Raw genomic sequence first — 15472 nt, 5'->3', positions numbered from 1 at the left:
ACACAACACACACACACAAAACGCACACACACATGCACACATATACGCGCACGTACATTCACTTCCACACACACTCACACGCACATAGAGACACACATATCCCCACACGTACACTCGTACACATACACACACACGCACACACACGTATATATATACACATCGAGAGACAGAGTGACATAGTGAGAAACACATACACGCACCCATACACATATGCACACACACACACTCACACGTACGCGCACACACACATAGACACCCACAAGCACACTCAACGCACGCACACATGCACACATATACAAGCACGTACATACACTTCCACACACACACATCCACACACACACATCCACACACACACACATCCACACACACATCCACAAACGCACATCCACACACACACATCCACACACACACACATCCACACACACACACACACACACATCCACACACACACATCCACACACACACACATCCACACACACATCCACACACACATATCCACACACACATCCACACACACACACACATCCACACACACATCCACACACGCACATCCACACACACACATCCACACACACACATCCACACACACACACATCCAAACACAAACATCCACACACGCACATCCACACACCCACATCCACACACACACACACACACATCCACACACACACACAAACATCCTCACACACATCCACACACACACACACACTTCCGCACACGCACACATCCACACACAGACACACGGACACACACACACACACACACACACACACATATATACATATATATATATATATATATACAGTACATATATATATATATATATATATACCGTACATCTGTCAGACGGGACCTTGATGAATGCCATGAGGCAGGAAAGTATACTAGCCCTTATATATTTAATACTCTATATTTAATACTCAATATTTCATATATTCAATAAGACATTCAATACTTCATTTCATTTTACTATTTATATTATATATTCCATATTCTATATCCCACATTAATTTTATAAGAATATAAATAAAACATAAAAAACAGACAGTTGGAACTCTTTTAAATAATATATTCCTCTATACACGATCATACAAAACCCCTTTTTTATATTTTTTATATTTCTTTTTATTTTTATTCATATATATATATATATATATATATATATATATATATATATATTTACAGCGATAGAGTGAAACAGAATGACACGCAGAGAGAGAGACACACACACGCATCCATACACATGTGCACACACACATATACACGTTCCCATTCCGTCTACGCACACATGCCAACACATACACACACATACACATATCTTCTTCAGACTGCCTCTGGCTCACCATTTACCGTTCCATCTACGCACACATGCAAACACATACACACATTCACACCTGTCACTATAACTGCTGACCTCTCAGAGCGACTTTAACACACACACACACACACACACACACACAGATCCTAACACATACGCGCACGCGCACGCGCAATTACTGCCACACATACGCTACAATACATACATACGCTTGCACACACACACTCACAGACACTACCACACACACATACTGACCATTTTCACACTCTCTTCATTCCTTCTACTTCCGGTCACTTCTAAAATGTAGCTGCACGTGATTGTGGGCGATTTGTTTCCTCCTTCGTCTTGAACTTTCCTGTTTCCAAAGAAGTGCTATGCCCGAAACCTAAAACTACTACACTTTTTCTTCTCTGAGGATCTTATTCATACATTGCTTGTGGTACGTCCATACGTCCGTTTCTTGAATTGTCTATACACACATACACACACATATATATATGTGTGTGTGTGCGTGTGTGTGTGTGTGTGTGTGTGTGTATGTATGTGTATGCATGTATATTTATGTATATGAGAATGGCACAGGAAAAACTTTTAAGCCACGTTTATTCAACAAAGATTTTATAAAACTGGGCTTCACATTTTCTGGAAATAAAAACAACCCTCGTCCCCTGTGTTTAGTTTGTGAGGATATACTTGCAAACGAAAGTATGGTACCAAACAAATTAAAGCGTCATTTCAGCACTAGGCACGGAAATTTGTCAACAAAGCCAGAGGAATACTTCAATGAACTTTCAAAATCTCTAAAAAGAAAAAAAGCAGGCTTCAACGTTCATAAAGAGATTGAAGACATCAGACAAAGCTCAAGAGGCAAGTTACTTGGTCGCTCAAATAATTGCCAAAAACAAGGAAACGTCGTCTCTTCATTTTATTGCCAAATTGGTAATATGCATCAGAAAAGATGCATCATTGCTTATGTCGATGCCCAGATCACGCACTGATTTTGATTCAGGGATTGTAACCCACCTTGGGCCAGTGTATCCTATCTGCTTTTCATTGAGCTTCATATGTTGGTAACGCAAGGTTTGGAATTTTCCAACATTAAACTGCATATTATTTTTCTCAGCCCACCTGTATATTGCGTCCGACTCACGTTGCAGATGCGCAACATCTCCAGGGTTCTGTATCCTCTGAGAGACTCTTGTATCGTCTGCATAGCTAGAAAAGGTTGCTACCTGAGCAGCTGAGGGCATGTCAGGGAGGACCACTATGAATTGCAGCGTCCCCAGGACAGTACCCTGTGGAAATCCACTCGTTATTTATGATTCCTTGGAGGTGGGCCCCGTTGAGCCATTCTCCAAGTTTTCAACTATGCCAAGATTCCGCAGCTTATGGCAAATCATACCATGGTCGACTTTGTCAAAGTTTTTTTTCAAAGTCGAGATATATCACGTTCACATTTGAGTTGTTGAACAACTGCTTTAGCACCCAGTCGTAATGCTGCAAGAGCTGCATCAGGCAACTTCTACTTGGTTGGAAACCATGCTGGGTGTCAGTCAGCAAGTCATTCTCTTCAAGGGATGCAATTAATTTCCTTCGGACTATTCGTTCCATGATTTTTCTGATGTGTGAGGTCAGAGAGATAAGTCTATAGTTTTTAGCATCTGCTTTTATCCCTCCTTTATGGGCATATTAATCCCTCCTTTAGTTTGCCCCAGAGCTTACTATTTGCGTGGAAGCTCTGAAAAAGAAGATGCAGTGGTTTTGCAAGGACTCGTTTGCATGACTTGAGAAGAACTGTTGGGAATCCAGGGGACCCGGCAGCTGAGTTTGCATCTACATCTATTGCCAGTATTACACCATCTTGTTCGATGTTGATGTAATCAATTGTTATTGTCTCCCATTCAGCTTCAGTAGTGGTAAAGAATTCTACAGGTTTGCTAACTTGCATATGCCGTAGGGGTGGGGTGAAGACACTTTTGAATTGTTCGTTCGGTGTTTTACTTATCCTCATTGAGTTTCCCGTGAGGGAGCCATCTTTTTGGAGGAGTGGTCCTACCCTTCAATGCACAAAAGCAGTTAGTTTGGCGTACCTAAAGAAGGCTTTAGGGTCTGATTTTATATTTCTTATGGCCCAGGCTTCTCTGTCAGGATCTTTCCTTCTCGTGAGAGTGCTTCGGTTGTTTCATAATCTCCAGTAGTGTTGTTTCCAGGCAGATTTTCTCGCCGCTGTTGAGTTCTCTGTTGAGGCGGTTTGCAATCTTTGTACGCCGTCTCATAAGAATTTTTCTCTCCCTGGATATCTTAATTTTTATGTGCAGCGGCCCTTCTCTCTGGGACAAAAATGTAGCATATAGCTTGCATTATGGGCATGAAGGTTTTCAGTTTCATGTATATGCCAGGTGTACAGAGATATTGGGACCAGTCCTATTTGGTGATCTCTTTCTCAATTGATTTCCAATCTGCTTTGTGGTAGTTCAGATTCGGTGCTTCTCATAGGCTGCATATCTGTGGGTTCCTTTGGTCCATACATGGTCGGCTCTATCATGTTGTGATTCGAGACAAGCGTCTGTGTCACTTTCACATTATGGATGCCACATTGTTTGTGAAACAGAGATCGAGTATTTTGTTTGCCTTGATTTGTTGGAGTATTATTTGCTCCATGTATAACTTGGTAAAGTTGAGCAGGAATTCCAACAAAAAGAAACATAAACCCGTCCATACCAATTTCGCCATCAGATCGAAAAATAATCAAAGAATAACAACTCCTACATTTTCATTTCAAAGACGAAGCCCCAGCAATCAAAAATTGCTAACGTCAACATTGAAAAAACAAACGAAAAAACAACACCAATAAGAATACACACAAACAAACGAACACAAAGAAACTTATTAAAACAAAACAATCCTAAAAACAGACGAAAATACCAAGATAGATGGTACAACAACCGGGAAAGTTCCTCCCGACATAATGGAATATATATATATATATTAGTAATGGCTGTGTGGTAAGAAGCTTGCTTCTCAACCATATGGTTCCAGATTCAGTCCCACTGCGTGGTGCCTTGGGCAAATGTCTTCTACTCTAGCCTCGGGCCAGCCAGCCCAAGCCTTGTGAGTGGATTTGGTAGACGGAAACTGAAAGAAGCCTGTCGTGTGTGTGTGTGTGTGTGTGTGTGTGTGTGTGTGTGTGTGTGTGTGTGTGTGTGTGTGTGTGTGTGTGTGTGTGTGTAAATGTGAGAAAAGGCTGAGTTCTATTTCATCCTTTACTTTGTGGGGTTCCAAAGTTAGATTTCTAATAAAGTCTCTTCATATCAAATTGGTAGCTTACTATTGTAAGTATTTTACGAATATGAACATATTACAAATATAAGGTGTGTTATGAGCATTTATAGAACACGTATCCTATAGAAACTCAACAAATGATTAAAGATGAAGAAGAGAAGGTGTTAAAAGTTTTATAAAATTTTAATCCATGCCCACGATCGTTTCGAACGGTAATATTAACATGTAAGAAACATGGAAAAACTTTTTTAATTAATTTAATTATAATTAAATTAATTACATATTACCGTTCTCCTCAGTGCGGAAGAAGAACATATCAAACAGAATTCATCAGAAGAATATTATATTGTTACAGAAGACTAGATGGAGTGAGTGTCATATAACATGTTCGGATATTCGTAATATGATTATGAACTCTTTCCCATCTTTAATTGTTTGTTGAGTTTCTATAGGATGCATGGACTATAAATGCTCATAACACACCTTATTTTATTTATATATTTGTGTGTGTGTTTGTCCCCCGGCCATCGCTTGACAACCGATGTCGGTGAGTTTCCGTCCCGGGGTAACTTAACGATTCGGCAAAAGAGACCGATAGCATAAATACTAGACTTACAAGGAATAAGTTCTGGGATCGATTTGTTCGACTAAAGGCGGTGCTCCAGCATGGCCGCAGTCAAATGACTGAAACATGTAAAAGAAATGTATATGTATATATGTATACATATGCATATATATATATACATATGTATATACACATATACATATACATACATATATATATATATATATAATACAAAGAATATATATGCATGTATACACACATATATGTACATACTTACATCTACATGTGTATATAGATGCATCTCAGGGTACAGGACGTTAGAACAATGAAGTACAGACAACGGAACGAACACATAGGAAAACAGACAGCCACTTGGAATTATTTCTTCATCAGCTGCCTCTATTCTAACTCGACGTTTCGAAGATATATATATATATATATATATATATAATGTCTAATAGTTCATGTTATTATTGTTACTAGTCGATTGAAAATAGCTTGTGCAAGGGAGACAACTTTTAATAGATTAAACGAAAACCCATCGTTCCAGATTTTGTGCAAAACTCATTTGAGTAATTATAGTCTCGGTCCGGACTTCACAAATGTTTCTTCGTTCCGTACCCCTAGAAAACGTCGAGTATGTCGGTATTCTACAGAATATAAAAGAACTCTCGAACGCAGAAAGGTTATGAAAACAGCTTCGAAAATCAGATAAATACCCTTAGAAGATGGGGGAAACGTGGCCAGTAAGCCTCCACGGGAATTCGAACTCTGCATCTCTTAAATTCTGGTTGAGCGCTCTGTACCATTTAGCTAAGAGATCCCTAACAACAGTTGTATGTTGGTATTCTATGTATGTATGTATGTATGTATGTATAATGATGGAAAATAGGAATCCAGCGAATACTTCGGCAAGCACTCTGTCTTATAAACCCAGCTAGCAGGATGTCCAATCAAGATAACAGCAGTTATTAATGCTGTGTAACAGGTGCAAACAGGTGATAACAGCAGTTATTAATGCTGTGTAACAGGTGATAAACTGTTAATCCGAAGTTCATCACTAATAAGTAATTTGGTGTATTAATCACAGGGTATAACAGCAACGGTGAGGCGCGTGGCTTAGTGGTTAGGGTGTCAGCATCATGATCGTAAGATTGTGGTTTCGATTCCTGGACCGGGCGATGCGTTGTGTTCTTGAACAAAACACTTCATTTCACGTTGCTCCAGTCTACACAGCTGGCAAAAATGAGTAACGCTGCGATAGACTGGCGTCTCGTCCAACTGGGGAACACATACGCCATTGAAACCGGGAAACCGGGCCTATGAACCTGGTTAGGCTTTAGAAAGGCGCATTTTTTTTTTTTTTTATAACAGTAATAAAATAAAGAATGAAAAATGATTCAGTGAGCTCTATCCATAGTATATTATGGTCTGCATGCTAAATTTATTCATTAACTAATCGATTAATTAATCAATATATGGAACAGACATCTCCCGAGCAATATTCACCAGAGTTTTTAAAGTATGTGTTAGATGTTTTCTGAAAGATATACGCAATCAGAATTAGCGGAAAAGGATAACTAAAAGAAAAAATATCAGATTTCCTCTCATTATTTATTATCTTATAGCGAGTTCATACTTTTGGGAGGTAAAGTTTTTATCAGATACTAGTGAAATGAAGTCTGTAAGAAGACGATAAGAATATAGCCTGCTTAATGACTACATTAATTTGTCCGTTAAGGAGGAGAATGTATTAAAGTGTGTGAGGTTATTTGAGTGCAAAGCAATTCTCAGTAGACGATTGAATGTAATAACATAGTCTTTCTAGATTATTTAAGAATTTCAAGTTTACAACCATTAGACATAATTCCATTAGCTAAAAAATATTCAAAAATAGTTGTTAAAGGCGCAGTGTGTGGTAAGAAGCTTGCTTCCAAACTACATGGTTCCGAGTTCAGTCTCACTGCGTGGCACATTACGTGTTTTCTACTTTAGCCTCGTGCCGACCAAAGTCTTGTGAAAGAATCGCGTCGTATATTCATATATGCAGAGGAGTGTTTGTGTTTTTGTTTGCTCCTCACTGGTGTTGGTTTGTTTATGTCCTCGTAACATAGCGGTTCGGCAGAAAATACCCGAGAGAATAAGCATTAGACTTTTAAAAAAAATTTACTGTGGTCGATTTGTTCGACTAAAGCCTTCAATGCAATGTCCAAACATGGCTGCAGTCTGACGACTGAAACAAGTAAAAGAATAAAAGAATAGAAGAATAGAAGAATAGACGACAAACGTTAAATAGACTTCCTTTCAGTGAAATATATTCAAGAACAGGATTAATGGCATTACTTTAGGTGAGAAAATTATGCACTCACGATTGGATAGTTTGATCTTCCATTAACGTTTTCGATGTTGCCATTGGGCTTGCAGTACGGATGATATAACCAGTACTAAGCTCCAGTGTAACATCCAGAAAATGTATTACGCTCTAGACTAATGGTTCCCAACCTTTTCACAGTGGTTCCCAACCCTTTTATTTAAATGAGTTTTGCCACGGACCCCTTTCAATATGCTTATCCTTATGTATGTATGTATGTATATGAAATTTTTAATTTAATTCACGGACTCCCAGTACTACCTTTGCGGACCCCAGTTTGGGAACCACTGCTCTAGACTTTCTCCAATGAGATAGAGAGCCCTAAGTTTTAAAAAGTTTTGTAAGTTTCTTCTTGTATCTTCTTAACGCAACATTACCACACGGATAAAATGTGAACAAAGCAGTTAGTTAGGAATATCTCTCATTGTGTATCTAGACTCTCAATTAAGGAGGAGATTTTCAGGCAGAGTGAAGAATACTTCTAACACCGCTTTGGCTAGAGTTGGATACACCGATAAAATCCGATATATTCCTAGGGTGGTTAATGGGAATGCACCGAAGGTCGGTAGGACACGTACACAGTTGCTTGGAAACAACGATTATAATGAAAAGGAAATTAGCTATACTAAGGAATATAACAATAGGATAGATAATAAGAATATTAGTAGGAGAGTATGAATGCAGTCAGCATCTCGAATAATAATAACCATATCCCAACAAAAGGAATGCATAGGCCAAATGGCTGTGTAACTTCATGTGAAAGACTCGGAAATGATCCGGTTATTCTGCAGACCCCTATTGAACACTACCGGTCAAATGACCGTGCTTAAATTCCTCTTTCTCTCTTGCTTTCTTCATGCGCACATTTTTTTCTCTCTTGGTCAGAAATATTTCCCCACCCTCTTCCCTCCACATTATCCGGTTTTTTTTCAAATACCACTCCCCTTACTAATCTCTGTGATTAGCCCTATTGAATACTACCGGTCAAATGACCTTGCTTAAATTCCTCATTCCTCTCACTCCCTTATATTTTTTATTTGTTCTTTCTAATACTTATTTCTCTCAACATTTATATTCTCCTCTCCTACTGTGCTCTCTACACATTCTGATTGAATCTTCCACGTATTAACATATACCTCCTTGCGGCAATGTAATCTTTCATTTAATCAAGATATCCTTGGCCTGAAGAGTAGCCTGCAGTATACACCTCGATTGGATATTTACCACTTCTGAGGTTTCACTCGCTATGAAACATATGTAGCCCGGATCTTATCTACTCCATTCCGATCTTTTCAATTTGACGGCCAGATTTTTTAATTAATATTTTTTAACTAAACACTTTGAAATTTCGGATACTGGTAGAATGTGTCAGATAGAGCAGGGTTTACTCTTAACGTTTTGGACGAAATTTTGTATTTTAGAAGATATTTCGTGTTAAAGTTGTCGTATTTGGGTAATTTTAACCAATCAATGACGTGTATTCAGCTGAAGAAAATTACTGCTGCTGTTTGCGAACAACTTCTAGGTCCACTTCCCTAACAAAACCCTTCTTTAATAACCAGAGATGTTTTTATAGCAACATAGGTTTGCTGTATCAGGGTTGATTTGAGGCTAAATAACAAGAAAATTATTACTGAGACAGACCAACGACGGAGGCTGTATATGGTTGCATGACCTGTTAGAAAAAGTAGCCACCAGAGGGTGGCTGCTGGAAGGCCCTGTGTCTGGTAACAGGACTCTACACCATGACACACAAGCAAGAGAATCCAGGCATGGTTGTCAGACAATTTCTGTGACCACATCGCCCCTAAACTCTGACCACCTACCTCCTCCGACTACAACCTCCTTGATTATTATGTGTGGGGCGTAGTTGAGCAAGAGACCAACAAAACTCCTTGAAACACCAAAGATGGACTGAAGGCAAGGGTTATGGCAGCATTCACCAACTTAAACAAGAAGACCGTTCAAAAGAGTTGCAGGAGATTCCGAAGTTATCTGGAGGTCGTGGTTGAAACCAATAGCGATTTTATTGAATAAATTTACTCTTTAGTATTTCAAGATATTTTTATGCAATTTTGGTAAATATATCTGTTAAAATGAGACGTCAGTGTTATTTTCATTTCTGCGTAAGTTAGACGACAGTTTATTCACCGCAGTCTGTATATATATAGACCCTGCTTGAGATTTGAAACCAAATCCACCTGCTTGTCAAAACGAGCGGGAAATCATCTCCACACCAGATGATTGATGAGGAAACACTCGGTGCTGATCAAGGAAAGGTCAGTCCTTTGTTTAGGGTTTGACCTACATTACTGACCATACTCTATATAACAGAGAGAATTTTCTATCTCTTCCTCTTATGTGTCAGCTATGACCAACGAGCAACACGTTCTTTTGCATCAGACATGACCAACAGCAGCACTTTCCTCGGCCGCAAAAAAGATGATGCCACCTCTATCCTTTCTTGTCAGCGCCGTGCATTCCTTACTCTGTCACTCTCTACTGACAGACAACCTTTTTCTACACTATCAACTACTAACCAGCGAGCCATCCTTGTTGTCACTAGCACTAGAATTGCTAAAGACTCCTTAACTACTTGTTGGGCAAACGAATAAACATATGTAAATAATATTTCTTCTTTCTTGGTGTTGATTCTTCGATGTTTACTGGTACTCCGACGCGAGAACCTTCAAGCGTTACATCTACACACTACATTCAGTAGTGGCCTACATCATATCAACCTGATATCACATCCAGCCCGCTACATATATATATATATATTCTATCGTCTTGGCCTAACAGCCCTTACCGTTTTGTTTTCACTGTTCTGTCTTGTTTTTACTGTATTTTACTGTCTTGTTCTCACTGTCCTGTTCTTATTTACACTTTCACCCTCCGCAAAAAAAATTCCAAATTTTATTTAATTTGCTTTGCGGGAAGGACTGTTCCAATGAAGTCGTGTATTGTCCTTGCCTTCGAAACGTGGAGTAGATGGAACAGGGACAACTGATGAAGTGAAATATTCTTTATGTTGCATGTCTCGTTTCTCTGTTTGTTTTTTTCGTTGTTTGAAAGAAGTTCGTTTTTTGTCTTCGTCTTTATGTTTTCGTTTCTCATTGTGTTTAACGTTTTTGTGATGTCCTGTACCCATAATGCATGTATGTATACATATAGATGTAGGTATGTACATATATGTATGGATATATATCCATACATATATGTATGGATATATATATATGATCGTTTGTAGAAATACATAAATCCGGAGGAGAAGCACACTCTACCTCCACTGTGTGTGTGTGTGTACACCCCCCATCTCATTTCTGATCTAAAATTCTAAAATGTTGACCTAAATTAGTAATCACAGTTAGAAGCTGGGATATCTATTATTCGTATAAAACTTTCGATCAACACCGGTGACAAAAGAGTAAACTACACCGGTAAACAACTGTTTAAGCATATTTATTGCGTTGTATTTTGAAACAGTGAACTAATTAGGTATGTTGTTAACACCTTAATTATTTTCATTATTCTGTATTATTTGTCGTCCGTTTTTATGTTTTAAATTTATGTTGTGAATTTACTTGGCTATTTTGCAATCAAAGTTGAGGAAAAGTCAACGAAACAGCATGTGTCCTCAGCATTCTTTTATTGTTTGATAGCAAGGATATCACATTATGGAAAGATAGATGTGTCGTTTAGTTTGTAACTTGACAATTTGTCTGTATTGTTGTTTAGCTCTGAATCAGCTTTTATCATGTATATATATCATCCAAAGCGTAGCTAGCAAATTTTTCCAGGAACCGGTAAAGTTTTACTATTACACTCGTCACACTTTCAACGAGTGATTTCCGATTATTTTTGATGGTCAGATTCGTTCAAAACATCAAAACCTATGGGCAGACTTAAATTTATCCTTCAAATTTAGACGGGTTTAACACTAAAAATTTATCCACGAACCTCATTATAAAATGGGACCTGGCGTCTTCGTTTTGTATATAATTTGAAGAAAGTTTAGCTGCTGTTTCAACAAAATAGAACAACCACACTGAATCCTCCCTGAAGTGGTTCATATGTTTATATTTGTTGTTGAATGTAATATTTTTATTGTCTTTTTTTTTCTTAATGTTCTATCGAAGCAATGCTATAAAACCTTTAAGAAAGGACATATTTACAGTTTTGTACTGAAGGGAGACTACAGTGTCCAGGCTTTACTGGACGCGATGTATCTTTTATATTGATACTGCAACACGATAACAATCTTTTGACACTTTCATAAATAACTGATTACACATTTTTCTCTCTTAAAGAAAACTAGTAGTGTAATAAGTGAGTTTGTGTTTAAAATATTTAATTAGAAATAAATATTCAACAAAGCAATAAAAGATCGTTTTCTTGGGTAGATGACGTCTCTGATTTAAGTACGTGTTACACTGTTATTTTCGCTTTCATACAAAACTAGATATATTCATTCAGCCTACAAGAAAAGATGGAGAGTGATGGTGAGGCACAGTGAGTAATATTTACTGCATTTTTGACTTTGAGAAAAAATGTTTTTTACAAATGTTCACTAATGTATCAGCTAAGCAAATGAGCTTCAGTGAATGCATTTAAAACAGTATAACACATCCAAAACACTATTTCAGAAAATAATCTGTGTTCTCTTTGAGCATATAAAAGACAAATTTAGATGGGGCAAAATGAGTAAGACAAGATAATATAAATTTGTTTTTTTAGTTCTCCAGAATTACATTTGGAAAAAGACTCGTATAAGTCAATATCCATTTATAGACATCAGAAATGCAAAACAAAAAAAAAATTTAATTTAATATCTAGGTCAAATGAAAGAGGATCATGGAAAAATGACACATGATATGCAATTAACAAAACTTGGCTAAATCTAAAAACTCAGCATAAAATATTCTTTATAGCTTCTTCATGATCTGATGTATTTAAGCACCATGCAATTAGAAAGAGAAGAAACTATTGAAATTAGTTATTACTCATTTTGCCCCGATTTGGACTATTTTTTTAAATTGAAAATTATTAAATTAGACATTAAGTGTGGGGGAAATTGACTTGGAATCCACAATTGAAAAGAATATTGATGGTTAAATATCAAAAGTTATCCAGATATTTTATTAGCAATTTCAATTATAATCGAGTTAAAAGTCAAGGAAAATTTTCTTGAAACAAAAGTACTTGTCACCTGACTATGTTTTAAATTCTCTGTTTAAACAGCTATGCTAACCCATTTTTATTCTCAAAGATGATGCAACAATACAAAATGATAATGCAATAATTCTAATGTAATGGTTTCAAACAGAGAAAATCAGAAATTACTCATTTTGCCCCACTCTCCTATTGAAATACTAACATTTTTGTGTTTCTTTTTATATTATTTTAATCGTATTTAACTACTTTATTTTTTTATTTTTAGGTGTGACTTATGTCTCTGGCAGATGAATTGTTGGCTGATTTAGAAGAGGGTGGAGAAAACTTGGAAACTCAAGACATTGAGCAAGAAGATGTTACCGAGGTGTCTGATACAGTTATGGAAGTTGACACTACCAAACATTCTGTGCGGAGTGTTGCCAAGCTCAGAGATAGCACAGAGGTTCATAATTTACATTAATTAAATTTCTTTTGTTAAAAGACAGCCAATAGTATTAAACACGTTGAAACTGCAAGCATCATTCCTCTGAGGTTAATAAAATAAAGTACCAGTCAAGTACTGGCATTACTGGTATCACCTTTATCCCCTCCTCTCAAAATTATTGGCTTTGTGCCTCAACAGAAACATTGTTATTATTTGATAAGAGAAAGGCGGTGAGCTGGCAGAATCGTTAGCATACCGGGCGAAATGCTTAACAGTATTTCGTCTTCTGCTACATTCTGGGTTCAGATTCCACCAAGGTCAACTCTGCTTTTCATCCTTTTTGGGGTCAATAAATTAAGTACCAGTGAAACACTGGGTTTGATGTAATCAACTAGTCCCCTCCCCACAAAATTTGAAGGCCTTGTGCCTTCAGTAGAAAGGATTATTTGGTGTTAGAATAAGGTAGCTAGCTGGCAGAATCATTGCCATGCTAAACGAAATATTTAGCAGCATTTTGTCTGTCTTTACATTCTGAGTTCAAATGCTGCCAAGGTCAACATTGCCTTTCATCCTTTCAGGGTCGATGAAATAAGTACCATTTGAGCACTGGGGTCAATGTAATTAACTAGAGCCCCCTCCCCTAAAATTTCAGGCCTTGTGCCTATATTAGGATTATTTAGTCAGAGAGAGAGAGAGGCAATACAATACCCATAGCCTTTGTTAGTCCTCTCAGATTGATAAGCTCATTATGTGTAAGTTTTAACTTGAACTTCTGTAAATAAAGCATAGAGAAAATTTCAGAGTTTTACAATTCTAGAAAAAAGCGTGGCAGTTTTGGGATACAGTAAAGAGAAGAAAAGAGAGGTGGTGGACTGTATCAGAAGTTGTACTTCCCTAGGTAATTCAGGAAAACAGAAGTTATTGTAGATGCAGCAGAAAGAATAAACTGCATCTGTGAATGTGTGGTTGTAGCCTGTTGGGGAATAATCTACTCGATGCCCCTTGCTCTAGTGCAGTCTACTACATTTGGCTGTGTAGTAGCAGTACCACTTTCCCAGATATGTAAACATTACCTCAGTATGGTTTTGCTTTAGCTTTATAGATAGCCATTCTTAGTGACTGTCATATGTATGAAGAAGGCTAATTTATAATCAACAAATTCTAAATCAGAGATAAATTGGGGAACAAATGCAATGGCTGAGAAGTGACAAATAGGAAAATATGTATAATATAATGTTTCTAATGTGCCTATGTCTTAATCAGATAACAGGCTTGATTGTAGAAAACTTGTCTTGATAAACTCCATCTAACCCATGAAAGCAGAGAATTGTGGTCATTAAAATGATGATAATTAACTCATACAAACAGAAGAGTAAACTATCAAAGCTAACTTATTGCTATGCTTCATGATCTTCTGCCAACTTTGCAGAAAACTGGTGACTGCCATTTCTCAACCAAGATGAACTTTTCGGAAGTACTTGTGCCACTTTATTTCCTTTCAGTTATGATTTCCACACATCTACAACAACACAGCAAAAATTCTAAACTTTTCTTAAAATGGATTTTAAACAGAAATAATTTTCTCTGCAAAAATGTGATTATACACATAATGTATAAAAAGAATGGAATATCATTGCAAATTTAGTGATTTATGTATACTCTGACATAAACTATGACTATAAAATAAGAATGCAATAAGATAGAGTAGGGTCAGTTTTAAGTATTTTTTTTTTCTTTTCTCCATTGCCAGTACCTCCTGACTGGCCTTCGTGCCGGTGGCACGTAAAAGCACCCACTACACTCTCGGAGTGGTTGGCGTTAGGAGGGGCATCCAGCTGTAGAAACTCTGCCAAATCAGATTGGAGCCTGGTGTAGCCATCTGGTTCACCAGTCCTCAGTCAAATCGTCCAACCCATGCTAGCATGGAAAGCGGACGTTAAACGATGGTTAAAAATTGGATCTTGTGTTTTGTCCAGAAAAATAATAGTCTTTAATAATATCTATTTCTTTCTATTGGCAGTAGATGAACAATTTGTAAGAAAGTGGAATAGTCATTTGAATTAACTCTTAGTTAATTCAGTTGACTCTGCCATTATAGTTTATTAGATCAACTTTTGTTATAAAGAATTAAGTCCTGTATTGTACTATTTTTGTAATTCAATAATAACTCAGTAACATTGAATCTTTTTTGTTTTTTTTTTATCATTTCAAGCTTAAATATGTTTTGCAAGAAATTGAAAAGTTTTCTACCATGCAACGGAAAGATGGAGGTAAGTTTAGATTTTCTTTTTATTTAAAAAAAAAATAATAATAAAAAATTACATTTGTAGAAATATT

The 15472-nt window shown here is 37.1% G+C and overlaps 1 protein-coding gene across 3 annotated transcripts in view; it reads left to right on the top strand.

Annotated features, from left to right (window-relative positions):
• Window positions 1-10954: 10954 nt before the first annotated feature.
• LOC106872744 (U4/U6 small nuclear ribonucleoprotein Prp31) overlaps window positions 10955-15472 on the top strand; it is a 32355-nt gene continuing 27837 nt past the window's right edge. The window contains exons 1-4 of one of the 3 annotated variants that reach the window (XM_089342228.1): window positions 11676-11761; window positions 11999-12048; window positions 12977-13153; window positions 15348-15405. In XM_089342228.1, coding sequence (XP_089198354.1) covers window positions 12986-13153; window positions 15348-15405 — 226 coding nt within the window. In that variant the 5' untranslated portion in view covers window positions 11676-11761; window positions 11999-12048; window positions 12977-12985. Of the gene's footprint in view, window positions 12049-12976; window positions 13154-15347; window positions 15406-15472 lie in introns of all 3 variants that reach the window. The other 2 variants (XM_014919832.3, XM_089342218.1) reach the window with 2 other exon arrangements.

This window comes from Octopus bimaculoides, chromosome 2, assembly GCF_046866305.1.
Source record: "Octopus bimaculoides isolate indiv1 chromosome 2, ASM4686630v1, whole genome shotgun sequence".
NCBI classification, from domain to species: domain Eukaryota; kingdom Metazoa; phylum Mollusca; class Cephalopoda; order Octopoda; family Octopodidae; genus Octopus; species Octopus bimaculoides.
The sequence above is the reverse complement of the archived record's forward strand: the minus strand, read 5'-3'. Positions and strand labels throughout refer to the sequence as shown.